Source organism: Thunnus maccoyii, chromosome 20 (genome assembly GCF_910596095.1).
Source record: "Thunnus maccoyii chromosome 20, fThuMac1.1, whole genome shotgun sequence".
Lineage (NCBI taxonomy): Eukaryota > Metazoa > Chordata > Actinopteri > Scombriformes > Scombridae > Thunnus > Thunnus maccoyii.
The window spans coordinates 9,135,327-9,151,245 of NC_056552.1; the positions used below are offsets into that span (position 1 = coordinate 9,135,327).

The 15,919-nt window shown below is 39.2% G+C and overlaps 1 protein-coding gene across 5 annotated transcripts; it reads right to left on the reverse strand.

The window, feature by feature from the left end:
- Positions 1-1,577: 1,577 nt before the first annotated feature.
- LOC121886738 (5-hydroxytryptamine receptor 3A-like) lies at positions 1,578-14,893 on the reverse strand. 5 transcript variants are annotated; one of them, XM_042396978.1, is made up of 10 exons: positions 12,870-14,893; positions 11,126-11,286; positions 9,139-9,183; positions 8,875-8,984; positions 8,551-8,720; positions 6,675-6,832; positions 5,913-6,123; positions 5,643-5,822; positions 2,836-2,921; positions 1,578-2,727 (listed from the first exon to the last, which is right to left on the reverse strand). In XM_042396978.1, the coding sequence occupies exons 1-10, from the start codon at positions 12,883-12,885 to the stop codon at positions 2,500-2,502; spliced, it is 1,365 nt and encodes a 454-aa protein (XP_042252912.1). In that variant the 5' UTR covers positions 12,886-14,893; the 3' UTR covers positions 1,578-2,499. The 5 variants fall into 5 exon arrangements, with proteins under 5 accessions (XP_042252912.1, XP_042252913.1, XP_042252911.1 ...); XM_042396979.1 differs by having other exon boundaries at positions 8,668-8,720; positions 12,113-14,893; XM_042396977.1 differs by having other exon boundaries at positions 12,113-14,893.
- Between the last annotated feature and the right edge of the window lie 1,026 nt (positions 14,894-15,919).

A 15,919-nucleotide genomic window follows, 5' to 3' on the forward strand; every position in this document is an offset into this window, starting at 1 on the left:
GCTGAGGAGTCACCATGTCCTGCAGGCCCATTTCCTCCAGAATTGTCCTAATCACAGAGAGAAAACAAGAGAAAAGGGAAACACTTATCAATCATGTTAACACAGGGATGCAAACTTAGGAAGGTTGGAAAAAGTGACACAGAAGGAAATACACAACATCCCCCAGAAATCATTTACTTGGAAGCCCTATTTTGGGTTACAGAAAAAGGTGACAGTCACAGCTTGCATCCCTGTAACGGTACTATTGCCCCATCTCCTGGTTGTCTTATCATCATGGGCTTTGTATAGGATGAGGGCTAATTTAACAATAACCTTCAGTACAAGATGAAGATAAAATGGAGACATTACAAATGGATACTGTTGCCTTACCTCCAAGCTACACTGGCTGAGTTTTTTGCCCCGGCAAAGAAGTGATCTTTTCCTACCCTCATTTTAATAGACTGAGCAGTATGCTCCTTGCTCCTTAAAACAAAATGAAATGTTACTGTACATTTTGCTTCACACCACCAAACAACGGCAGTTTAAATAGCAAAATGACCAACTTCGGGTTGACGTTAGCCATGTAATCAATCCCTACATTTGTACTGGACATTGAAAGTGACTTTTCAACTGTCTGAAAACCAAGCAGGGTTCACAACAGTCTAAATTTGTTCACCTTGCTCCATTTGTATGTAATATGAAGTCTAAGTTATATATGAAAATGCCACAATTTCAGTAATGTATAAGTTAACCTCTGAACCTCTTAATTTTGAAAGTGAAGTCTTTAAAAGCTTGACTTTCAAAAGCTGTAACTTTGGTTGGATGCGGGCGGCCGAATTGCAGTAAGTCCAAATAGATAACATCAGTTAATGTCACTATTTTAACAACAATTTGAGGTTTTAAGGGCCTTATTTTTTTGTCATATTGTTAGCTATTTGAGTGAGTTGAAACCCAAAACTTACATTTAAAAAAAACAAACGGACTGAAATGCATTCTGGGATAAGTTGGGCTGCAAAGGATCCAGCCATTGTATCCTCCTCTTCCAGCCTTCAAAATGAGACAGCCTTGGTTGCGCCGCTGTGACGCATTCAGTCTTCAAATGCAGCCCTCTAAGGATGAGGCCCCTGAATTGAGACACAGCTATTAACATGATAAACAGCAGGACTGTGGCTACTTGAGGACTGATCCTGATTAATGAATTAACTTTTTGTCTGTGGTCCAACACAAAAAGGTGAATGATAGTTCAGTTCCTGTTCCTGCTCAGTGATACTCCGCTTGGAGAAATGATGTTCTCTCAGAATACAGATCTTGCATCAGGCTGCCCTCAGTGCATTTGAATTTGAGTCTGTTTGACACATAAAGACTGATAAAGACAGTAAGACATAGTAATGACTTATATAAACTCTGAGTTACTTGAACATTTTTCACTGGGCTCCTGAATTTCTTTGTGTGCTCCTAATTTTTTTCATTTAGGAGCATATGTACACCTTAGGAAAACGTTAGCGTGGAACCCTGCGACACTACCATCCATAGAGCAAAATCTATTTTTAAAACACCAAATGAATCCAAACTTCACCAAAACTGACAGTGAATTGATTTACACTTCCTAATATATTTTTGTACAGAGCATAACATTTAGCTAAAAGGAGAAAATTTAGATTCTTTAATAGTTTATTTGTGCAATACAAAGAGTGCGATGCATGTTTTCAAAGCAGTTGCATAGAACAACCAAGTAAGCGGGGAAGGTGAGCGCTTTTGTCATGGATGTGCTATTTCCTGCAAGTAGTCCATACCAATGCAAATCAGGTACACATCAAACTCAAAAAAAGGAGAAAGTATTTGTTTATTCATTTTCTGCCAGCACAAAAAGGAAATTAAATGATGACTAGAAGAGTGTACTCAGTAGAGTGCAGATCTCTGCCAGGTGTGTACAGACGGCAGTGAAGATAACAAGAACAAGGATTTATTCATGTTATACTGTGCCTAACTTTAGTGGATCATAACATATCGCGTATGGAATTAATCAGCAGATGCTCTAGTTCAAGATGAGACCAAACTTTTCTATTGATGTCAGTTTTTGAGCCACAATAAAGGCCAAACTGTTGCCTTCAACAGACTAGGTAAGCCTTGTTTTTAGCCTAGCCAATTGCCAGAAATGCCTTTTGCTATGTCATAACGCATATCGTAAAATGGCAAGGATTGCTGAAAACACTAAAGTCTAAGGTGTCTGATGCACTCATAAGGGATGGCATTATAAAATTCAAAAACTGTGAATCACCACAGCCACAAGAGGTCCTTGAACATACAGTTATAAATGTGGACAAAACATATTAGGCTGATGGGTCCAGTAGTATGCAGGATTAGCTGTGGACAGATAAACAGATACACGGACACACACACACACACACAACCAAACGTATGATCCCCTCCAGGCTTACACCTGGCGGAGGTAATTAGCTATTCATATCAAAGAAAATGGTGACTCAATCATATGCTCTCATTAAATAGCAATAATCATCTCTACGGATTGCTCCAGTTTGAAAAGATAAGAATTAAGAACAGGCTGACCACTGTTACATATAAAATAAAGAAAACTCTGTTGACTCTTTTAGCCACTCTGGTCCAGTAGCCACACTTCTCTTCCTTGCTGCTGTTGAGGAGCAGAGTCAGTGTTTTCTCCATCTCCCTCAGCTCATCTGAGAGCTTCTCCAAGGCATGGTACTCTTCTGTCCGTTTACTGCTGTTGCCCTAAAAAAAAGTTGTCAACACAATTTTGGATTAGGTAACATTGTCAGCTGTTACATTTGACACTGAGCATTTTGTTTGAAGAGAATTAAAGTCTAACCCAATTCTAACCTCTTTGGCCACAGGCAGCCGTTCAGATGGAGATTCACCAGCAGATACATCATAGACACACACACATTTAGTCCATTCGTGCACATCTGAAAGCATTTACACAAAGATGGTTTTTACCAAATTAAAATAATACAATTGACAAGTTTGTATTTATAATAAAAATAACTAAAATTCTTCATGATACTAGTAAAAGAAATAGTAGTGTAGTTTCTGTGCCTCTCCTTCATGTTGATGGATTGGGTTGCACCAGCTGTTCGTAAATCCATTACTACGTCTATGTGTAGAGTCCTTGCTAAGTGCTTCGTAATTATTAGTTTCAGACTAGTAATTTATTTAATTGGGTTGCACCATGGTGATGTTGAACTCTTCCTTTAAGTTTGAATGCATGCAGATATTTCATCCATATCAATCAGCAACCTCAAATTTTCAACTTAAACGGATCATACACAAGCAAACTAACATTATCTTTGTCAGTTGGTTTAGTTAGCTACTCCAGTTACACCCAGTAGTTACTAGATTCAATATTTAGTGACAACCAACCTCTGATCAAATATCAAGTCACATATCTTGACCATATTCCCTATTAGCTACCTCCTTTACTTGTAAACCTTAACAGGTCATACACGCAAGCTAACCTTATCTTTGTCAGTTGGTTCAGTGAGCTATTCCAGTTACACCTGGTAGTTATTAGATGTAAATATTTAGTAAACCAGCCTCTGATCAAATGTCAAGTCACATATTTCGACCATATTCCCTATTAACTACCTCCTTTACTTGTCAACCTTAACAGGTCATACACGCAAGCTAACCTTATCTTTGTCAGTTTGTTCAGTGAGTTATTCCAGTTACACCTGGTAGTTATTAGATGTAAATATTTCATAAACCAGCCTCTGATCAAATGTCAAGTCACATATTTCGACCATATTCCCTATTAACTACCTCCTTTACTTGTCAACTTAAACAGGTCATACAAGCAAGCTAACATTATCTTTGTCAGTTGGTTCAGTTAGCTACTCCAGTTACACCTGATAATTAGTAGATGTTGTAGAGTAAAGTCCCTGCATCTTTCGAAAGCAGACAGCACGAGCCTCAAACAACAGACCAGCTCTTTCTTCAACCCCCCAGGAATGCTGGCCAATACTATATAAGTAAGAGTCCCAAACTCCTCACTGACCAGACCATCTAAATAAACAGAAAGGATCAGATAAGGAACCCCCCATCTCCTGCATGGTCACCAAACCAGACCATTGACCCAAACCATCTTTAATCCTTCAAGCTATTAGAGCCATCAAGATGGGAAGACCAATTCACACCACATTGTGAACTGATATTACCATTTGGGTAAAAGACCCCCACCATTGGTTATCATAACTCACCTCTAAGAGCCAGTCACTCACAGAGACAAGCTGGCACCAACTTTAATCCCTCTGTGTATTTTGATTCTCAGGACTTGAATGATCAACCCAAGAACTGATCACTGGGCAAACCAGCATAAGGCAAGACATGCTGCACAATATACCACGCTCCAGTGAAATACAGACACTAACAGACATTTACCAGAACAAGACAGATTTTGTCTAAGGACAACTAATAATGCATGTTAGTATGTGTGTATATATAACAATATGTGCTGTTATGTACTTTATTTAGACTTTTATTTTACTGCCTTAAAGCCAAGAAATGCACCACAAACATAATTCCATCATCTTTGATAACAGTAACATAATTTTTAGTACCATTCTGCTTGTTTCACTTTCAGAATGCTAAAGTTACTATAAAAAATGTGACTCAGGGCAACAGGAGGTGAAATCTCAGAATCTACAGTCATGAGTTGAGGATCAAGCCTAGGAGAGCATGACAGCATAAAACCGGGAGCTCTACTCTAATGGGAACTTTTCAAGTTCGGACCGGCCAACTGACTCATCATTACAAAATCCAGACTCCAACTCCTCAAACTAACACATCAGACCACATTTTTCGCAAGAAGCCACCCCAGGGAGCAAGCAAGTATTCGTACAAAACCTTCTTCAACTTGCTTTAACTCTGGTGCTTTCATTATTTGTCATTTCAATTGGCAGTTCAGAACTAAGCTGTTGTACCGTTGATTTGACTCACTGCTTCTCAGGTAACAGTCATCTCATCTGTTTATCAGGTCTCTCATACCAACTGCGCAATAGATAAGTCTGCATCATTCATTCAATTCATTCACTAGCCATAGCCTTGTGTGCCAGTTTCCCTTTCCCTCTTGTGTCTTGTTTGTGAAATGTTGTTGTGTTTAGTACTTGTATCTGCAGTATTAGTAATGAATGTGTATGTAACTAAAGTGGACTTATTTGTGTTTTCTTGTGCTTGCATCTCAGTCACTTAACCTTAAAAGACCTTTACCCTTGCAAAATCATAATTAAGATTTATAACATTCATAATTCTAATTGACTTCTCTTGTGTGGTCAACAAGGAGGACTATTTCCCTATTATTATACCTACATTAATATGAGTCTTGTCGCTGGACAAATAATTTCATGTTGGAGTTGTGCACTATAATAACTCATAATTCCCCCATAAAATCATAAAGCTATTTGAGTGCAACATTATCTTTGTCAGTTGATTCAGTTAAGTACTCCAGTTACACCTGGTAGTTAGTGGATACAAACATTTAAAAACAGCCAACCCCTTCTTGAAAAACTAGTTTGTGTGTTCATCCAGTTTAAATGTAGGATTGTGTAAATCTCCTTTTAGTTAAGACTTGTGTTAAAAGAAGGCTAAGTTTGAATTTACAAACAGCTGGTGCAACTGGTTCTTGTTCTCACCTCCTTTACAGTTGTTGAAGTTGACTTTTCCCTGTTTGTCCCTACAGTCCTCACTCAGGTTTCGGTCTCTGTCTGCCTCGTTGTCTTGTGATACATGGTCTTTCTCCATCAGATACATCACAAAAATTGTCTCCACAAGGCTGAGCAGCATCAGAGCAAAAATCCCAATGCAGTAGACCGCTGAAGGGAGCCAGCAGCATCATTAATGCAGACAAATAATTACACATTGGGTGAGTATGTGCTCTTCAAGGCAAGCCTGAGCCTCTTTACCTATAAGTGGAATCCTGTTTGATGAGGAAGGCAGAATTTCATTGAGAATAAGCTGCAGCACAGTGACAGCGAGCAGCACAGTGACCTTGAAGCTCAGCTTCTCACCCCCGCTGTCCGAGATCAGGAAGGAGGCCAAGTCCAGACACAAGAAGAACATGACGGGCAGCAAGAAGTTAATGATGTAGAGGACTGATCGCCTCCGCATGTTGATCTGTGAAATTATGTTTAAGGGTTAGGTGGTTGATAACAGGGGCAACTGAAAAAGCTGCATTGTACCCAGAATACAACAACAAAGTAATCACCAATCTGCTCATGTCTTCAGTGTTAAAGGAAGCAATGAAGTAAAAGTTGTAAACTGCAGTGAAAAAATCCTACATTCAAATCAATAATGCACTCAAGGAAAGGTTGATGGACAAGACAGGATGGGGTAAGGAAGGAAAAAATAGGGAAAGAAGGACTGAGAGAGAAAAATCAAAAGAAGATGGAAGGAAAGAAATGAGGAAAGAATGGAAGGAAAAGGGAGGGGCGGACAGGACAGAGGGAAGCAAGGCAGAAAAGAAGAAGATATTAGCAATATTTTTAAGTTTACCTCTTGAAGCTCAAAAATATTTTTTTGAAAAGTAACTATCAACTGCTGTCAGATGATTTCCCTCTAAAATGTTATTGAGAAAAAAAAACAATCTTTCAAAAAAGAAATACAACTACCTCAAATAAAGTGGTTGATGATATAATATCTGTATAATTGTATGTATTGATACGTACAGTGTAAACGATGATGTCTTGGCTGACTAAATCACTGGCATTGTTGGTGGTGACTGTCATGTTGATGAACAGCCATTCATACTGGGTCCGCATCACCTCACGAGACCACTCTGTGGCCTCTGAAGAGTTGTCGCTTGGCTGGAGCCGAATGTCCTTGGCTGTGGTGGGAGATAATATAATTGGTTGAGGTTGATTAGGTAAGGAAAGGAAGCAGTGGAGGATAGGTGGTGCAATCTGGTGGTGTGTGGGGGAGACTGTGAGCCAGTGTAGGTTTGATTGATGGCTGAGCAGGTTAGTTATGTTCGATTAAGGAACAAACTATCTACCATCTAAACTAACTGATCTTGAGATTTTCAGGTAAATTTTTAAGTGGTTCAGTACAGCAGTGTATATTGCTGCCACCGGTATGTGACAAAAAATATTCGCTCAGTTTCTCTTTATAACAAGAAACTTTTTAAGGTTAACGTGTGTAAACATTTTCACACAATCCTTTTCACATTATTGCGAACTACCAAATTATTCTGTTTTTATAAGAAACTTTTCTTGTAATAACATCACTTTATCTTGTTATATCACAAAACTTTCTTATCATTTCACAAAATGAATGCATCTCATTAAAGGCATACTATGCAGAATTTGTTGGTTGCTGTTTGTAAACACACAGTTCAAAGTTGGACCCTCCTCACTGGCTCAACAACACTAGAGCGAGCTGAGAAGGGGAGATAGAGAGAGAGAGAGAGAGAGCAGTGGTGGTCGAGTGAGCTAGAGAGTGAATGAAGAGAGGGAGCAAAGAGGGAGAACAAAGCCAGTGACTCAGAGAAACCCTGCGGGAAGGTGCCACATTGCTGGATTTGGTGTGAATGCAGTGCTTCATCCTGTCTGCTGTGGCCTCTCCGCTCTGTGTGTGTGTAGCTCAGCCCGCCCTCGGTCAAGCAGACACACAGACCTGCAGATCTTTATACATTGATGACAAAGAGACAGAGAGCGGAGCAGAGGAGAGAGACGGATGCAACCTGGTCACTATGTTTTGAGTCCCAACCTCACACTCTGCACACTGTTATTGGCTGGGGGCTACACTCCCACTGCACAAAGGTTGACACCCAGAAGCATCCATCCAACACAACAAAATAGTAAGATGATGAGAAAATACAGGCAGAGGGTAGGATCTTTGCAGATAAATACACAGCCACACACCTCTAGTGGGTCATAAGCAATGATTAAGAGGGATTACTTTTACATGAGTGTTTTTTAGGAAAATCCTGCATAGTTTGCATTTAAAACAAACTTTTTTTTATTATAACATGATAAGTCAGTAAGTTAAAACAATAAAATTCTATATGTCATTAAAACAAGAAAAAGATCCAGTCAGTACCTAAAGAGATGATACCTGAAGCCTACACCTGCTAGAAAAAGTCAAAATGACTGGTTTCTTGTAAATCAGAATAGTTTGGTATCTAATAACAATGATAAAAATGACTCAGATTAACATGAAAAATATCTCGTAATAACATGAAAAGGATCTTGTTTGACTGACATTAGCTGGCAGGCTACCTGTGTTTTAGATTTTTTATCCTCTTGGACACTAATTTTTCTCTCAAAAGAGAACAAGACAGTTAATTCACAAAACTGATCTGTATGCTGCAGAGAAAAAACATGTAACTTAATTTGGACTTTTTAGCTAATACAATTACATAAATAGCCTACACTTCTGCACTTAATCACAACAACCAAATTTACAGCAATATGTTTTCCTCTTAAACTTAGCACTTATTTTATGTATCAAACTCCAACACTGGTCCCATGATAGGCATACCAAATTTGCACTCATGTGACAATAAACACAAACATGCTTATAAACAACTCGTCACGCCCTTACCAGTGTGTGTGACAGATTTGAAAGAGAGGTTGCAGCTCTGAATGTCGAAAGGGAATTTGTAAATGTGCATCCTGCAGGTGCTGACCAGCACCTGGTCATTCTGAACTTCAACATCACCTTTATCATTGATGGTGAGATAAGGACTTGGAGGGGCTTTGTCCTTCTCTGTCCTGTATGAGAACACACACAGACATGTGAAGACACACACATTATGGCAAATGCTTCAAGACATTAAAAAAATCTGAGGTCTGGAATTGCTTTGGCACTAAAACTAAGTTAATGAATGTAACTCATCACCAATACCTGATCTACTAAATCACTTACGTCTCTTCAATGGTGAGATCTGGTTTCCACAAAATGTCACTAGGAAGAGAAACATTATCAATTCCACAAAACTCCTTTGGATCCCAGGAAATGTATTCATTGCGCCATCTCTACAGGGAAAAACAAAGGGCAAAAAATCAGTAAACAGTAAATAAAAGAGAAAAGGAGAATGAGAGACAAAAATTTGAAGATGCAATTTGAAGGAAAGAAATTTGAGTTTCTCAACGATAAGTTCAGTCTTCATCATCCACAGACAGAACTCACCATTACAGTCCAGACGTAGGGAATGAATTTCTGATCTTTCTCAACCTGTAAACAAAGAAATACGTGTGACACAACAAACACAGCCCACTACTTGAAATTATCCATCACAGAGCAAAACTTTTGTAAAAACAGCACTAGTATTACCAACTCAGCATCAGAGTCATACTATGAGCAACACTTCAGTCAAATCGAAACTATAATCTGGAGCACCAGTATGCGTACAGAGCAAACAAATCTACAGAGGATGCAATCACCACGGCTCTCCCACACTGACCCATCTTGAACAGAAGGGGACATATGTGAGGATGCTTTTTATAGATTACAGCTCTGCATTCAATACTATCGTCCGTAGCAGGCTCGTCAACAAACTACTTGATCTGGGTCTCAGTAACTCCCTTTGCATGTGGATCAAGGATTTTCTATCCAACTGCCCCGGTGCGCCACAAGGCTACATGATCAGTCCTATCTTCTACTCCCTTTATACGTATGACTGCACCCCCACATACTCCTCAAACACATAAAATTTGCAGATGACACAACAGTGGTGGGACTGATCTCAAACAGGGATGAGACAACCTACAGAGACGAAGTCTGCAAACTGGCTGAATGGTGCTCTGATAATAATCTATCACTGAATATCAAAAAAGCAAGAGAGCTCATAATAGACTTCAGGAGACACCGTGAGGACCTCTCCCCCTAAACATCAAGGGCAAAGAAGTGGAGAGGGTCTCCAGCTTTAAGTTTCTGGGAACTCACATTTCTGAGGACCTCACATGGACAATCAACTCCACTGCTCTTATCAAGAAGGCTCAACAGTGGCTCTACTTTTTAAGGACACTTAAGAAAACCAACCTGTCCACGAAGCTGCTTAAGTCTCTCTACTATTGCTCTATAGAGAGTGTCTTGACATATTGCATCACAACATGGTATGCCAACTGTTCAGCAGCAGACAGGAAAGTTCTTCAGAGGGTCATCCACACATCACAGAAGATAATCGGACTCCCCCTGCCCTCACTGGAAAACATATTCAGATCATGCTGCCTCCGTAGAGCCAACAGCATCCTGAAGGATGTTACACACCCGTTTCACCATCTCTTTTCCCTGCTCCCATCTGGAAGGTGCCACAGGGCCCCAGTTTTTACCCCAGAGCCATCACTGAACTGAACTCCACAAACACTGCCCCCCTCCCAACATAACACTACAAACCACAGCACTAAAGAACTGAAAAACTACAAAATTGGCGGAATTGTGCAATAATTGTGCAATAACATCTGTACACTTTGCATTTACGTCTCATAGGTGCAATAGCACTTAATGTAAGTATCTCATAGTTATTTTTATTATCTTCTCTTTATCTGCTTTGTCTGCTTTGTTGTTACTTACCTGCATGGACAGCGAATGAATGAATGAATGAATGTGTGAACCGTTTTCAGGAGCTGCACAGCAAATTTCATTGTACGACTATGTGCAGTGACAATAAAGGCATTCTAGTCTATTCTATTCTGCAGCTATATAAGAAATTCACCATAAGTGCTGACAGTGTGCAAAATTATTCCTTTAAACAAACTTATCAAAAGGGCAAGAGTTCATATTGAGAATTTTTTAGGTATTACGTTTATGATACCTCATTATAAAATAATGAGCCTAAAAAATAATTAAATTAAGGCATTACAACAAAATCTATCTAACTAACTCTTTTTCTAAAACTTCACTGTTTCTGTAGTTTCCTTTGCCTTTGCCTTTGTAGAGCAGTATAAGTGAAACACCATCAAGGTTTGCAGGATCAATCTCAGTTGATTCATGCATCTGTTATTTAAAATTTGGTTTCAATTACACAATATGTTCAAGAGTTATTATGGCAGTCTGTCAAGTAGACAAGGCTGCAGGAATTTGGCAACTAATTAAAGTAGAAGTAAATACAGAATGTCCAATTTTGGACGGTATCATTTGAAAGATTTACAAATATTTTAAAGCTTGAACCACTTACCACATCCAGAATGGCATAGAGCAGTACTTCCAGGGATACTCGAGTGGGCTGTTTGTAGTTTTTAACAGGCCGGGTCATGGAGTACAGCTCATTGTTTTTGGTCAGGTTCAGGTGGTTTAAAACATCCTGATAACAGCAGTTACGCTCAGAGTACACCCCATCTACAGCAGACACATTAAGACGCATTATCTATGACAGAAATTTCTCTTTAAAGGAAGAAAATCAGGATATGTCCATGCTCTTAACTTTTAGATTAAAACTTTAGGGCTGTGATGTATGTCTGGGCATCAATTACTGTAAGTCCTATTAATTACTTAATTACTGTGGGTGTAAATTGCTTCTGAATTTATTATCAAACCATGAAAAACAACAGCTCATTAATATCTGCAGTTATATGCAGTGATTGTGGTCACTAAAAGGCCATTATGAGATGGGCGTTGGCAGGAATATGAGGTATTATCTCATCAGTCTGCTAAACGATTAAGCTTTTACGCAGTCATGTGAGTCTGAATTGGGCTATCCATTTTAAATACGTGTGCAATATGTTGTTCATATTTTTGAAATGGACCACAGCACAATTTTCTCTAAACTAATTATATTAACAAAAGGTCCACTTAAGTCCCTCTATTTTGTCAATCCAATGTCCTTTTATTGTTGCTATAATGAGCTATGTTTTTGAAAATGTATTGTCAACAGGAAAGCCTTGTGGTGACTGCTGGCTCACACCAGTTAACTCATTAGAAACACCAATCAGACATATGCAAATGACAGAAACATAGGAGAGGAACTCTTAAAATCAGCAGAGCTTTCCACTTTCTTACACTTAAAATTTTAAGGGTTTAAGCAGACAATGCAGGTTGATTTAAAAAAAAAAAAAAAAAAGCCACAAAGAAATGTTCAGGAAAAAAGTCAACTCTTTTATCCAAACTGTAGTAGATTTCTCAGGATACACCTGCATGCATCATGCTGAACATTGTCCCAGCTTACCTGTGAAGAGGAGCAGAGAGAAGAAACCAACAAGCATCATGAAGGTCATCAAGGTGTGTACAGCTAATGTGTATCCCTGTCCTCTCAGTATTGTCTGGAAATGTCACCGAGTCTGTTGCAGTAATAATACCACTGCCTCATACTGGAGAAGGGTGGGCAAAGTGAATGATAGACCCTTTATGTGTGTGTGTGTGTGTGTGTGTGTGTGTGTTTTAAAGAAAATGTCATTAGTCTAACAGCCATCCGGAGTGAGTGGTCACTCCCACAACAATCATCACAGCATCTGTCTGTGGTCTTTTAGGCGAAGAACAAGTGGTGGGAAAGCCCCTGGTGGAATCACAAATGTAAATGGACTGTAATAATGTTTAACAGCAAAAATGAGTACAACTAATACAGCTAATATACATTTTGCACACATCCAGGTGAAAATACATTGAGGAACAGAGTCAGTAACACCTAAGACTCCTGTCTGAGATTGTCAGTATGCTTTTATAACGCTGAAATTATCACATACGCATATATATTAACAATATATAATTTAATTTTTTTTTTGCGGTGAGTATAACAAATGTTGCATTAAATAACAGTGACACAATCTTTATCTCCTTATTTCCTCCAGGACCTATATGCACACATGGCATGTAATATTCCTTTTTATATTAATTTAACATTTAACACACTATTAATGTTTTTAATGACTTAACCTATGGCACCCACCTTATTACAAACTTAAATGAAATGAGTGTTTGATTCTTACTTGTATGTCTTTCCATTTCAGTCTTTTTATTTCCCTTGTGATGACGATATCTCAACACATATGAATGTAACTAGATGATTATGATCATTCACCGATCAGTCACTGGTCATTTGTTTCCTGTGGGTATTTCCCTGAGGGAGACCTGTGGTTGGTCGAAATGTTGCAAATAAAATTAAAGGGAGCTCTGATTTAGTGTGCTGTTTCTCCTTGTATCACAATCCTCAATCCATTTTTCTCCTCTGAAAAGGTCATATTTGGCACATGAATCACCATTCAAACAACCCCAAATTCTCACATTTTTAAAGTGGTATCACACTTGGTTTTGACATCATATTAGAGTAGAAGTTCAGGGGTAAAAAGGGTAGTTAGATCCAAAATTCACATTTGGAAGCTAAATTATCTTTCTTTTATATTTTGGAGCTGCCATGACAGTGAACCTATTGAATTCTGCAATTCTGCAGTTTTGAAATCATCAATTTTACACTGCAAAAGACCAGTAATATTAGATAGAACATAAGAATTTGAAGCAGAGCGCACCACCTTGTGGCGGCACAGAGACACTGTCAGAGGAGACTGAAATGAAGGAAGTCAGGAACACATTAATGTCCAACTGAGGTCACATTTAATCATCCCTCTTTGCAGTCAAAAATATAACATGTTTTTTTAATGTATTGTTAATTATTTTCTATTATTGGCATGAAGAAATTCTTGTCTCATCCAACTAGGGAGGTATGGGAGGTTTTTTTGATTTACACTAACTGGCAGTGTAACACCGTACTGAACAGAGACAAAGACACAAACTGCTGTAGCTTCAAGTCATGGACAGTCTGTGGCTCGCAGGGATGTTGAAGAACCAGGGTGTGAACTACAGGGGAGCCATGAGGAGCTTGGCTCCTCTTAGTAAGATGTGAGCTCCCCTGAAAATATGATTTGTCAAATTTTAGGGGGGGTCTCTAAAATATTGACAATACACTCTTTTTGCCATGCATTTCTATTTTTCTGTATCTTCATCATCATGGATCATGCATAAATAAATAAATAAATAAAGGTTGAGTACACGCTTAACCCTCCTGTTATGTTCATTTGTCAGGAACAGCAATGGTGTTCCCGGGTCAATTTGACCCAGTGCATGTTTAATTATCCAAAAGATGTCCGAAACCAAAAAAATCCTAACAAGCAGTGTGAATATTTCATTACTAACTCCATTACTAACTATTCTATCAATATTTAGTGCAATGGTGTTCCTTACCTCTAACAGGTAACGGTTCAATTAGGATAATTCACTCGTTTTTCATTTTAAAAAATGCATGTTCAAACTTTCACCACTTTATCGCTTTTGAAAGACCAACATATGAAACACAATAGTTTTACATAACATTGAAACATAACATTTAAATTTTGTTTTACATACATGCACTGAAATGAACAAAATCGCAATACAACAAACAAGCAATTGCAATATGAACATGGGTGTGTGTGTGTTTGTCTAGGTGTGTGTGTGTGTGTGTGTGTGTGTGTACATCTACACAGCACACGAGTGACATGTCACCACACTGTGCTTTGTGCAAATTAATTTTGCACATTTCACACAGGTCATGCTTGTCTTGACATTGTCAGCTGTATTTCACCATTTTTTGACATGAATGTCTTGCTTGGAGGAAAAGGAATAGCAATTCCCTCATCTGGTTCAAAATCAGAATCATTAGAATCAGAATTTAGCTCAAGATGGTCTTCATCTTCAGACACATCCTCCTCCATTTCACTGTCATGATCAATGATGACTTCCAGAGCCTCCTGGACTGTCATCCTTTTGCTTCTGCTGCTCATTTTGTAAAGGTTTGCCTGACAGAGTGTAATGTTGGTAGGACTCCCATGCAGAGAATCTTTTATATGTTTTGCCCCTCCCCTGTTGAGTGTCCACTGAATGTGGGTGGGGTTTTCCCGCGAGAACATAAATGGTTCTCGTCAAATATCGTAACACCTGCACCTGTGTGTGTGTGCGTGTGCTTTGTGTGTGTGCTCTGTGTGTGTGTGTGTGTGCTCTGTGTGTGTGTGTGTGTGTGTGTGTGTGTGTGTGTGTGTGTGCTCTGTGTGTGTGCTCTGTGTGTGTGTGTGTGTGTGTGTGTGTGTGTGTGTGTGTGTGTGCTCTGTGTGTGTGTGTGTGTGTGCTCTGTGTGTGGGTGTGTGTGTGTGTGTGTGCTCTGTGTGTGTGTGTGTGTGTGTGTGTGTGTGTGTGTGCTCTGTGTGTGTGTGCTCTGTGTGTGTGTGTGTGTGTGTGTGTGTGTGTGTGTGTGTGTGTGCTCTGTATGTGTGTGTGTGTGTGTGTGTGCTCTGTATGTGTGTGTGTGTGTGCTCTGTATGTGTGTGTGTGTGTGTGTGTGCTCTGTATGTGTGTGTGTGTGTGTGTGTGCTCTGTGTGTGTGCTCTGTGTGTGTGTGTGTGTGCTCTGTGTGTGTGCTCTGTGTGTGTGTGCTCTGTGTGTGTGTGTGTGTGTGTGTGTGTGTGTGTGTGTGTGTGTGTGTGTGTGTGAGTGATTGGGATGAAATATGTCTCACAGTTGCAAAGAAAAAAATAGTCTGACGTTTCTGACACCCTTTTACCTCCAGTTTGACTGCTGGGTCAAATTGACCCGAACAGTATCTATGTGATATAAACTTGCAGGGGGTGGCTGCAAATATGTGAGATGAACCATTTTCATATTATATGTTGATTACACTAATTAAGGCAAGCAGAAGAAGTTTCATACTGAAAAAATACTTTTAACTATTTTTCCTAGATCTTCAAACTTTAAGCCGGGTCAATTTGACCCGGAACATAACAGGAGGGTTAAGCACAGGATTTCTGAGCCCAGTTTGAGCTCGTGGAGTTGTCCTCGTCTCTTGGGTGACAAGTCTGATAAATCTGATTGGTTTTGTATGGATTTTCGAATAGTGAACAGTGTGACAAAACCTGACTGTTACCCTTTGCCCAGGATGGAGGATTGTGTTGACAGTGATGGAAATGCCTCACATGTAACCAAACTTGATTTGCTTAAGGGGTACTGGCAAGTC

Excerpts from the sequence above, each read along its gene's own strand:
- LOC121886738 (XM_042396977.1), bottom strand. The coding sequence starts at position 12,161 with ATGACCTTCATGATGCTTGTTGGTTTCTTCTCTCTGCTCCTCTTCACA. Across the intron at positions 11,287-12,112 it reads CTCTCTGCTCCTCTTCACAG|ATGGGGTGTACTCTGAGCGT; the intron begins GTAAGCTGGGAC and ends TGTCTGCTGTAG. Across the intron at positions 8,721-8,874 it reads GATCTCACCATTGAAGAGAC|GACAGAGAAGGACAAAGCCC; the intron begins GTAAGTGATTTA and ends GTTCTCATACAG.